Source organism: Canis lupus, chromosome 4, assembly GCF_048164855.1.
Source record: "Canis lupus baileyi chromosome 4, mCanLup2.hap1, whole genome shotgun sequence".
Taxonomy (NCBI): domain Eukaryota; kingdom Metazoa; phylum Chordata; class Mammalia; order Carnivora; family Canidae; genus Canis; species Canis lupus.
The window spans coordinates 53,345,640-53,358,231 of NC_132841.1; the positions used below are offsets into that span (position 1 = coordinate 53,345,640).

The following is a 12,592-nucleotide window of genomic DNA, read 5'->3' on the forward strand; positions in this document are numbered from 1 at the left end:
CATATTTGCATGCCTGTCTACCTACTCCCCACTACCTAATGTTTATTTAGCACCAAATATAGGTCAAACTCTGTGCTTGAGACAGAATACAAAGGTATCTTTAGTCTCTTGTCAAAGAGCTTATAAAGTAGTTGTAGAAAGGATAGATACCAATACAACTAATTTTACTATTTCTTTGATAGAATCTGTAGTACCTTATCTGTTATTATTTCTATGACCAATGCATTATGTTCACTCTGTCTTTCACATTCCCAAACTCCTCTCCTCTTTCTCGTTTCCAAATGATTACAGCATTGTAGTCTAGAATTTTTTTAGATGTATTCCTTTTATCAAATGTCTTTGATGCTGGTTATGCCACATTTTCATTTTATATTAAATATAAAATTTGTTTATTTTAAAGTTTAAACTGACTTTAAACTTCAGTTTCTAAAGTTCTAAAGTTTTCTAGAACTCTGGTGGAAGCCATACTTATTTTAGCCTAACTTTTATTTATTTTATTTTATTTTTTAAGATTTTGTATTTATTCATGAGAGACACAGAGAGAGAAAGAGGCACAGACACAGGCAGACAGAGAAGCAGGCTCCATGCAGGGAGCCCGACGCGGAACTCATCCAGGGTCTCCAGGATCAGGGCCTGGGCCAAAGGCGGCGCCAAACCACTGAGCCACCCGGGCTGCCTTTAGCCTAACTTTTAAATGTCACTTTTATATGAATAGGAGTTTTCTGGAAAATTATTTTGTTCTTTACATTTTATTTCTGAAGCCTGAAATTGGTTTGCCTTATTATACTGTCACTCAGTTGACATCCTTCACTCTCCAGAATTCACATTTTCTCTAAATTTTTAGTTTAAAAAGTTTACTACTATTTCAAATGTTTGGTAGTAGACATATCATGCCTTTTCACATTACCTACCTTTTCTTGTTTAATTCAAACAAACCAAAAAATCTCCATTATTCTGATACTGTTATAATCCAAAAAAAAGCTGATTTTCTCTTGGCCTTAAGATCCATTCCAGCAAGGTATCATGTCCATGAGAAATGAATCTGGCTCAAAAATTCCTTGATAAGTGATATAGCTCTTTATTGTAGGTTTCCTTGAGGAAGCAGGAAAGGAAGAAGCACATGGTTCAACATATAGTAAGTCATCTTGAGGCTCTTCATTACAATTGTCTCTCTCCAATATCCCACCTCTTTTTTTTTTTAATCAGTTGCCTGATTGTCCCAATTCTCCATTCCCCATCTCTGTCTCTAATGTCTCTGCCTGTTACTCTATTTCTCTCTCCTCTCCTTCTCTCTCTGCCTCCTTTTCTCTTTGTTCAGCCACATGCTAGTCCTTCGCTACTTACTACCTCCATGTAGCTTTTTCTTGTAGAGAAATTTGGTCTGTTCTCAGTTTCTACCATTCTTCACTCCTTCACTGTTTATCCCAGTCACACAACAAAAGCCTAGGTGCACCCTCTGTCCAGTCAGCACAGGCAGTGGAAAAACCCCTTGGGAGAGGTAGCAGGAGATTATTGAAAATTAGTGACTTTTTTTGTTACTGTTGTACTATACTATAGATCTAGAATTCTGCTCTTTATCTTATGTAATGATTAGATAATGCTTTAACAAACACCTAAACATAATCATTTAAACAGAATTGTGGTTTATTTTTATCCATTTAAACTCTAAATAGGTATTTCTAGTAAGTATATGGCTGTCTTTGAAGGAACGACTCATGGACACAGACTTCTACTCTGTGGCACTGCCATCATTAATATGTAGCATCCAAGGCCACTGGATTAGTGTGCAGGAGGGGAAAGAGCATGGAAGATAATGCATGAAAGTTTTTCATGGGCCAATCTCAGAAGTTGTACAATCTCTTCTACCTTCCATTGGGTAGCTCTTGGCCACATGGCAACTGCAGGGGAGGCTGGGAAAGATAATTTAGCTATGTGCTAGAAGAAGAGAAAACAGCTGACTGGCTAGTCTTCCGTATCTTATCTGAAGTTTGATACATTAGAGTTCTGCCCTTCCCACAAGACTTCTCTATTCACTGACAATTTATGAAGATGACTAGATGTTGCAGACTTTAACTGCCTGCTTAGCAACCAGAATTCAACATTTAGGATATCTTCATTATACTTCTATATAACTCTCTATGTATATATTTTATTTTTAATCTCAGACCAAAACAGTGCCTGACATATGTTAGTTACTTGGTGAATATTGAATTAAAGGAATGCATGATTTATCATCTCATCCCTCGTACTGCTTTTTTATAGAAATATCTTTGGTTAAAAAGAACATTTCATGTCAGCTACAAGATGAATCTCTTCCTTCTTCAGTAACTGAAATAATATCATTTGGTCTGTGTAGCTTCTTTCCTTTGCCTAGGAAGATCATACTTCTTTATTGAGGACTAAGAAACCTGTGTGAGAGGTAGATTTTAGGAGAAGATGTCTTGAGTGCAGTGATAATTCAATTATAAGTCAGCCTGGCTTCCTAGTTGTTTAGAGAAGGGAGTTCTTCTCACACCAGATCAGTGGTAGAAGTGCTATATCAGTTATAGATTATTTGTTATGGTTTTTTTTCCCATCTAGTCATAGCTTTCTTAACTATTATTAGCCAAATTCTACACCAAATACTGGGACGCAGACATGAATGAAAGTGTTCCTGCTCTTAAGTTTTCAGTTTTGTGATTGTGGTAGGGATGGCAGACAAGCAAATAACAAAGATTTATACGATTTCGTGATAAGTTATAGATTTATGTGTTCTAAGGGAACATGGAAGAGGGAAATTACTTTATGTTTCATTGATCAGGAAAGTCCTAAGGCTGTACTTCACAGATGGGAGGGCACATAACTCTATAAACTAAGAATCAGGGTAGCTTCATTTAAACCCTATCCCTGTATTGTCTGTACTTCACTGGATCAGGGACCATCTCTGAAACAGAGAGATATATCCCTTAATTCCCTACCTGCAGGTTTAAGAGGAATATTACATTCCTTATCTGGAGAGAAAGAAGGAAGGAAAGGCCTTTGCTGGGCGAGGCTAAGAGAAAATGCACATTCCTCAGCCTCTCAAGAGACATTTCTAATCATAGAATCTGTTATTGAACTGCATCTTCTATATTAACAGAGATCTAGCTGCATTGGAATAAACCAGATCATGACTGTATTGCTATGGCTTCTCTCTCTATTTCTTTGGAAAAGTTTAGTTAACTTTAGGCTAACTGTGTTATTTGGATAACTCAGTAACTCAATTAGTAGTCATCTCTTGTTCAAGAACGTGATTGTTTCACCTACTTTTAAAAATTCTGCCATATTGGTTATGCCTTGCTGCAATAATACTCCTTTCATATCTGTCACAAATTGTTAACCTGTGGCAAATCCTGTTCTGTAATCACACTGACAGTGACTGCAATAAAGCAAAAATAATTTTACTGATTATTTTTTCAATCAAAAAATTAAATGTCATTTATAATTTAGTTTAAAATAGAGAAGTATATGAAATAGTAGAAAAATGACCCATATACCACCCTGAAACATCAATATTTAAAGTAAAGTTAATATATTTAGACAGTAGAAAATTCAAACAGTACCGATAGATACATAATGAAAGTGTAGCTTTTCTTTTTGCCCCATTGCCCTGTCCCTTCTCTCAGATGAGTGTTCCTTCACTGTCAGTAGTTTCATACAATTTTTTAAAGAAACATTCATATATACACATTAGCATTTGTATGTATTTATCTTTTACTCACTCAATTTATTTTTTTTAATTTTATTTATTTATTCATGAGAGAGACACACAGAGAGAGGCAGAGACACAGGCAGGGGGAGAAGCAGGCTCCATGCAGGGAGCCCGATGCGGGACTCGATCCCGGGTCTCCAGGACCACGCCCTGGGCTGAAGGCAGCACTAAACCGCTGAGCCATCTGGGGTGCCCTCAATCACTCAATTTTATTCATTTGTTTATCCATTCAAAAATATTTGTTGAGGGCCTGTTCTGTGCCATACAGAATTTTGAGCCCTAGGGATACAGCAGGGAGTAAAACAGAACAGGTCTTTCCTCTCTTGTCACTTAGAACTAGATGGTAAAGAGAGAGGAAAAAATGTAAAATAGGTGAACAAAGTGACTGATTTGTTCAAATACTATAAAGGAAATAGAGTGGTTTGATGTAGTAAAGTTATTAAGTAAGGTGGTTAGTGAAGGCTTCTGGTTGTACAGTTTATTAAATTCTGAAAAAAGAAAAACATGGATCAAATCAATTAATGCCAGACCTATGCTATTTTTATTTCTAAAGGTGATGCCCCACCTGCCATCCAGCTGCCCACACCTGCAGTCCAGCGCCCAAGCCCCATCTCACTTTTCCAGCCCAGCGTCTCCAGTACTGCCCAGGTGGCAGTCCAGGCTCCAAATCTGCCCCTCCGCCCAGCACTCCCACCCCAGCACTTTGCTGGGCCCTCCCAAACAGACACTCATCGGCTGCATTCTGGAGCCAGTTGCTCTGTGAAGAGACCCACGCCTGTCTCTCTGGAGAACACCAACAGGATTCCAACTAGTGCAAGTACTGCCCATGCCAGATTTGCAACCTCAACCATCCAACCTCCTAAGGAGTATCCCAGCGTTTCCACTTGTCCCAGAAGTGCACCAATCCCCCAGGCTCCTCCTATTCCACACTCACACGTATACCAGGCTCCTCCCCTTGGCCATCCAGCCACGTTGTTTGGGACACCGCCGCGATTCTCTTTTCATCACCCTTACTTCCTACCTGGACCGCACTATTTCCCATCAAGGTAAATGAACATTTTTTTCTTTCACCTAAAGATACAAACAGCTAATGAATGTTTACCTCGAAGGCACCCCTTTTTTACTTAAAAGGTACTTCCTCAATTCTGATTGGAATCTGGTTTAGATTAGAGGCTGAATAGAGGCCAAGCAGTTAACATAAATACATGAAGAAGGCTAGGTGAAGACTAGGACAGCCAATGAGAGTTCATGCCCTATCTAATAGGGTAGCTGCGACTCAGCTGTAGCTGATTGTTGCCATAAGTAATACAGTCTCCAATGTTATCAGATCAATTTTTCAGAAAAGTCAGTATTAAGAGTCCTTAAGATTAGTCACCCCTCTTTATCTTACTGTATAGAGTCGTGCTTCTCAGGCTTTTATATGTATATCAATCACATGTGATCCTGTTAAAATGCAGATTCTGAATCAGTAGGTCTGGGGTAGAGTAGTGTCCTATACCAGAGTATAGTAGGCCTGATATTCTACTTTTCTAACAGGCTCCCAAGTGATGCCAGTTCTGTTGGTTTGTAGACCACACTTTGAATAGAAAGGATACAGTAGAGTGCTTGGTCTGAGAGGTTAAATGACTTGTTCAAAGTTACACAGTGGTCTTTTTAACCAAAAAAAAATTATCATATAAATTATCGGTAAAATAATTAATTTTTATAAGGAAGCACCTAGGGAAAACAAATTTGTAACTTTTTATTTTGGAGTGATAGAATTTAGCTTCCTTGCAAACATTCTAATAGAGTATAACTTCTCTTTTTCAATTGATGTTAAATGTATAAAAAGAGACAGTTTCTATCGAAATTGGAGTGTTATATGTCTATTACCAATCTTCTACTGTTACATATTTAGTACAGTAAAATTATTTCCCACTTAGGCATACCAATAGCTCAAAGAACTTTTCAGGTAGATATTATGTTACTTCAATTCATAGTAGGATCACTTCTTTCAAGTCCTTATTCCAGTTTGCCACAACCATCCCCCATTTTGTAGCTTAGTGATGGTCAAGGGGATGGTGGCCCATGTTCTGGTCTGACTTTTTTGCTGTTAGAGGAGGCAATGCACACCTTTTTTTCTCAAAGCATTATGATTGTAAATTTTTACCTATTTGGTTGCTTCCTGGAGAATTGGTTCAAGGGCTTACCTTTGTTTCACTCACCTCAAAACATTCTCAGGTTTGAGTGGTCTTTCAAGTGGTGTTTGTGGAAAATTTTCAAAGACATATACTACTCACGGCTTTCTGGGGTAAGGGACAACAGATGGGGCAAGTATCAGGCCGAATGAAAGGCCAAGAAGAGACTGGGAAAGAAGGTACATGGGGAAATAAGGGCTTTGAAAAGTTCCCATGTACACTGGGATATCCAGAATGGCACATACATGTCCAGGGCTAGACACATATTAAACAAACACCTGATAAGATGGTAAGCTTTCACCTCTGACTGATTTTAGAGTCTGTGTAAGTAGGAAAAGAGGTCTGAGAAAAAATTGTAAATGGCCTGGCTAAGTGCTGAAGGAGTGCCCCAATTTGGACCAGTCTGCAAAGACTGAGGGGAAGGTGTTTTTTGCTCTGACTTGTTTTGTTTGGCTCTACAAAACAAAATATTTAAGGAAAGCTCTGCCAAGTCACTAGGTTAATGGAACAGAGACTTAAATAATCACAAAAGGCAAAGAATGAAGTCTTTACAAAAATAGCTTAGAAAAGTCACCAATGAAAAACACAAGTACAACTCAAAAGAAGCAACAACATCATACCCTGGGGAAGGACAGAAATCTGATTGTTATAAATACTACATGATAATATTCAAAATGTCCAGTTTTCAACAAAAAAACTACTAGGCATGCAAAGAAACAAGGCATGGTATTTCCAAGAAAAAAACTAAAGAAACTACCCCTGAGGAAGCTCAGATATTGGATTTACTAGACAAAGACTTTAAAACAACTGTCTTGAGCTAAAGGGAGCTAAAGAAAACTGACAGAGACTAAATTAAACCAGAACAGAGTATCACCAAATAGAGAAGAACATCAATAAAGATATAGAGATTATAAAAGGTAACCAAATAGAAATCCTGTTACTTAAAACTATAGTAACTGAAATAAAAAATCACTATGGAGATTCAGCAGCAGATTTGAGCAGGCAGAGGAATTAGTGAATCTGAAGATAGGTCAATTGAAATCATCTACTCTGAGAGGCAGAAGGAAAAAACAGTGAAGAAAAGTGAATAGAACCTTAGGTGGTGGTGTCCCACCATCCGGTATATGAATATAATCACCATGGGATTTCCAGGATAAGAGGAGAGAAAGGAAAAGGCAGAAAGAATATTTAAAGAAATAGTGGCCAAAAATGATCCAAATTTGAAGGAAGATATGAAACCAAGAAGTTCAATGAATAAAGATAAATTCAAAGAGATCCACAGAGATACATTATAATCAAACTGTTAAATACCAAAGATAAAAAAAAAGAATCTTGAGTGCAGCAAGAGGAAAGTGACTTATCTTGTACGGTAGATTCTCAATAAGGCTAATAGCCAGTTTCTCATCAGAAACCATGAAGGACGAAGACGGTGGGATACATAGTGCTGAAAGAAAAAAAAAACATCAACAAGGAATTCTATAACTGACAAAGCATCCTTCAAAAATAAAGGAGAAATTAAACCCTTCTCAGGTAACAAAAGTTGTGAAAGTTCGTAACTAGTAGACATGTCTTACAAGAAATGCTAAAGGGACTACTTCAGACTGAAATAAAAAAAGACACTAGACAATAACTCAAAGCCAAACAAAGAAATAACACTGGTAAAGGTTACTACATAGGTACATATAAAACCCAATATTAGGGCAGCCTGGGTGGCTCAGAGGTTTAGAGCCGCCTTCGGCCCAGGGTGTGATCCTGGACACCTGGGATCGAATCCCACGTCAGGCTTCCTGCACGGAGCCTGTTTCTCTCTCTGTGTCTCTCATGAATGAATAAATAAATAAAATATTAAAAAAAAACAATATTATATTTTTAGTGAGTAACTTTTCTTTTTTCCCCTGTATTATTTAAAAGGCAAATGCATAAAACAATTACTATAAATCTATGTCAATGGATACAAAATGTATAAATATGTAATTTTATACATATAAAAGGGTGGTGTTTTATACAGAATTTTCATATGCCTATGAAGGTAAATATCAATTTAAATTAGATTGTTATAATTTTAGGATTTTAATTGTAATCCCCGAGGTAACCTAACCATTTAAGAAAATAACTAAAAATATACAAAAAGGAAATGAGGAAACAAAATGGTACATAGAAAAATCCATTAATGGAATGCTACTCAGCCATCAAAAAAAAAAAAAAAAGAAAGAAAAGAAAAGAAAAGAAAAGAAAAGAAAAGAAATATTGCCATTTGCAATGACATGTATGGAATTAGCTAGAGGGTATAATGCTAAGCAAAATAAGTCAATCAAAGAAAGACAATTATATGATCTCACTCACGTGGAATTTAAGAAACAGAAAGAAAAATCATAGGGGAAGAAAGGAAAAAATAAAACAAAATGAAATCAGAGAGGAGACAAACCATAAGACATTTTTACTTATAGGAAACAAACTGAGGTCACCGGATGGGAGAGAAAGGGCGAATGGGGTAACTGGGTGATGGACATTAAGGAGCACATGTGATATAATGAGCACTGGGTATAAGGCTGGTGAATCACTGACCTCTACCTCTGAAACTAATAATACATCATATGTTAATTGAATTCAAATTAAAAAAAGGAAAATCCTTTAAACTTAAAAGCTCTTAATGGAGAAACTGAGGAACAGCAAAAGAATGACATATAGAAAGCAAATAGCACTCGAAATCTCACAGAGGAAGACCTAGACATGGCCAACACGCACATGAGAAAATGCTCCGCATCACTTGCCGTCAGGGAAATAAAAATCAAAACCACAATGAGATACCACCTCACACCAGTGAGAATGGGGAAAATTAACAAGACAGGAAACCACAAATGTTGGAGAGGATGCGGAGAAAAGGGAACCCTCTTACACTGTTGGTGGGAATGTGAACTGGTGCAGCCACTCTGGAAAACTGTGTGGAGGTTCCTCAAAGAGTTAAAAATAGACCTGCCCTATGACCCAGCAATTGCACTGTTGGGGATTTACCCCAAAGATACAGATGCAATGAAATGCCGGGACACCTGCACCCCGATTTCTATAGCAGCAATGTCCACAATAGCCAAACTGTGGAAGGAGCCTCGGTGTCCATCGAAAGATGAGTGGATAAAGAAGATGTGGTTTATGTATACAATGGAATATTACTGAGCCATTAGAAACGACAAATATCCACCATTTGCTTTGACGTGATTGGAACTCTAGGGTATTATGCTGAGTGAAATGAGTCAATCGGAGAAGGACAAACATTATATGTTCTCATTCATTTGGGGAATACAAATAATAGTGAAAGGGAATAGAAGGGAAGGGAGAAGAAATGAGTAGGAAATATCAGAAAGGGAGACAGAACATAAAGACTCCTAACTCTGGGAAACGAACTAGGGGTGGTGGAAGGGGAGGTGGGTGGGGGGTGGGGGTGAATGGGTGACGGGCACTGACGGGGGCACTTGATGGGATGAGTGTTATTCTGTATGTTGGCAAATTGAACACCAATAAAAAATAAATTTATTATTAAAAAATAAAAATAAAAAAATAAAAGTCAATGGTGAAAAAAAAAGAAAGCAAATAGCAAAACGGCAGAATAAGTTTTTTCTTATCAGTAATCAGTTTAAATGTAAGTGGATTAAGCTCTCTAAAGGCAGAAATTGGCAGAATGGATTCAAAATAGAATCAAAATATATCCTATCTGCAAAAGACTCACTTTAGACCCAAAGACACAAATAGATTGAAAGAGGAAAAAATAAAAGAAGATATTCCATGCAAATCATAACCAAAGAGAGCTGGATATCTATAATATATTAGACAAAATAGACTTTATGTCAAAAATTGTTACAGTAGAAAAAGGATATTATATTTTGATAAAAGAGTTAATACATTAAGATACAGTGGTTATAATCATATACATATGCAACAAAGGACCCCAAAATATATGAAGCCAAAATTAGTAAAATTAAAGAGAGAAATAAATTTACAATAATAGTTGCAGACTTAAATATTTTTTGATATATGACTGATTTATAACATTATATTATGTACAATGTATATACAATGTAATATACAATGTATATTATGTAAAATGTGTACAATACACATTTTTTTTTGCTTGTAATGAGAACTTTTAAGATTTTTTTCTCTAATCAATTTTCACATATACAACATGGTACTATTAACTATAGTCACAATGCTATACATTATGTCACCAGGACTTATAACTGGAAGTTTGTAATTTTTGACCACCTTCACTGATTTTTGCCCATTTCCCACTCCTGCCCCCTCTGGCAACCACTAACCTGTTCTCTATCAGTTCTTTTTTTTTTTTTTTTTTTTTTTTTTTTTAACATTCCACATATAAGTGAGATTATACCATATTTGTTTTTCTGTGACTTATTTCACTTAGCATAATGTCCTTAAGGTCCATCCATAGTGTTACAGGTTCTTCCTTTTTCTACAGCTGAATAATATTCCATTGTATGTATGGAATTTCTGCTGCAGTGAATATGGGGTTACAGTTATCTTTTCAAGTTTGTGGTTTCATTTCCTTCAAGTAAATATCCAGAAGTGGAACCGTTAGATCATATGGCAGTTTTTGAGGAATGTTCATATTATTTTTCATAGTGGCTATACGAATTTGCTTTCCCATCAACAGTACGGTACACAAGGATTCCCCTTTCTCCACATCCTCACTAAGACTTGTTATTTCTTGTCTCTTTGATAAAACCATTTTAACAGGTGTGAGGTGGTGTCTCATTGTGGTTTTTATGTGCATTTCCTTGATAATTAGTGATGTTGAGCACCGTATCATGTACCTGTTAGCCATCTGTATGTCATCTTTGGAAAAATGTCTGTGCAGATCATGTGCCCATTTTTTAATTGGATTATTGTTGTTGCTATAGACTTCTTGTATTATAGTATTCTTTATATATTTTGGATATTAACGCCTTATCAAATATATGAGTTGCAAATATTTTCTTCCATTTGGTAGATTACTGTTTCATTTTGTTGCTGGTTTCCTTCGCTGTGCAGAAGCTTTTTATTTTGATGTGGTCCCACATCAAAATTTATTTTTGCTTTTTTTGCCTTTGCTTTTGGTGTCAAGCCCAAAAAATCATCAGCAAGACCAGTGTCAAGGAATTTACTGTCCATGTTTTCTTCTAAGAATTTTATGATTTGGGGTCTTACGTTCAAGTCTTTAATTTTTAATTTTGGGTTAATTTTTATATATGGTGTAAGATAGGGGTTTCCTTATTTCCACGGGGCTGTTCAGTTTTCTTAACACTATTTATTGAAGAGACTATCCTTTTAAATTGACCATATATATGTGAGTTTATTTCTAGTCTCTCTATTCTTTTCCATTGATCTATGTTTCTGCTTTTATGCAATATCATATTGTTTTATTATAGCTTTGTAATATAGTTTGAAATCAGGGAGTGTAATGCCCCTAGCTTTGTTCTTTCTCAAGATTGCTTTGACTATTTGGGGTCTTTTGTGATTCCATACAAATTTTAGGATTGTTTGTTCTATTTCTGTGAAAAATGCCATTGGAATTTTGAGGGGGGTTGCATTGAATCTGTAGATTGCTTTGGGTAGTTTTAACAATATTTTAACAATATTTCTTTTGATCCATGAGCTCAGAATATCTTTCAATTTATTTGTTTTTTTCTTCAATTTCTTTTATCAATATCTTGTATTTTTCAGTGTACACGTCTTTTATCTTTCTGGTTAAATTTATTTTTATGTTTCTTATTTTTTGAAGTTGTAAATGGGATTGTTTTCTTTTTTTTTAAGATTTTATTTATTTATTCATGAGAGACACACAGAGAGAGACAGAGACACAGGCAGAGGGAGGAGCAGGCTCCACACAGGGAGCCCGACATGGGACTCAATCCCGGGTCTCCAGGATCACGCCCTGGATTGAATGAAGGCGGCGCTAAACCGCTGAGCCATCGGGGCTGCCCGGGATTGTTTTCTTAATTCCTTTTTATAATAGTTTATTGTTGATGTATAGAAATACAAATGATTTTTGTATATTGATTTTGTATCCTGGAACTTACTGAGTTTGTCGATTAGTTCTAACATTTTTCATTGGAATCTTTAGGGTTTTGTATGTATAATATCATGTCACTGCAAATAGATACAGTTTTACTTCTTCTTTTCCAGTTTGTATCCCTTTTATTTCTTTTTCTTGCCTGATAGCACTGACTTGGAGTTCTGATACTATGTTGAATAAAAGTGGCAAATGTGAGCATTCCTAATTTATTCTTTTTTTCTTTTAAAGATCTTATTTATTTATTTAGAGAGCATGAGAAGGGGGAGGAGCAGAGAGAGAGGGAGAGAAAGAATCTTAAGCAGACTTGTCCTCAGCACGGAGCCCAACGACGTGGGGCTCAATCCCATGACCCTGAGATCATGACTTGAACAGAAATCAAGAGTTGAATGCTTAACTGACTGAGCCACTTATGTGCCTCTTATTCTTGATCTTAGAGAAAAAGCTTTCAGCTTTTCACTACTAAGTATGATTTAACTGTGGTTACTTTATGGATAGATCAATGCTCCAAAATGAATGAAGATGATAAGGAAATAGACTGTACAACACTGTAAACCAGCTAGACCTAACATGCATATGTAATGCTTCACCCAGTAACAATATAGATTCTTCATAATTGCA

The 12,592-nt window shown here is 36.3% G+C and overlaps 1 protein-coding gene across 4 annotated transcripts in view; it reads left to right on the plus strand.

Annotated features, from left to right (window-relative positions):
- The window catches only part of SOX30 (SRY-box transcription factor 30), a 29,273-nt gene that overhangs the window by 6,788 nt on the left and 9,893 nt on the right, over positions 1-12,592 (plus strand). For 2 of the 4 annotated variants that reach the window (XM_072824343.1, XM_072824341.1), the window contains exons 4-5: positions 1,088-1,135; positions 4,284-4,776. The exons of 1 other annotated variant lie outside the window; for it this stretch is intronic. In XM_072824343.1, coding sequence (XP_072680444.1) covers positions 1,088-1,135; positions 4,284-4,776 — 541 coding nt within the window. The remainder of the gene's footprint in view (positions 1-1,087; positions 1,136-4,283; positions 4,777-12,592) is intronic. One more of the 4 variants, XM_072824342.1, reaches the window with a different exon arrangement.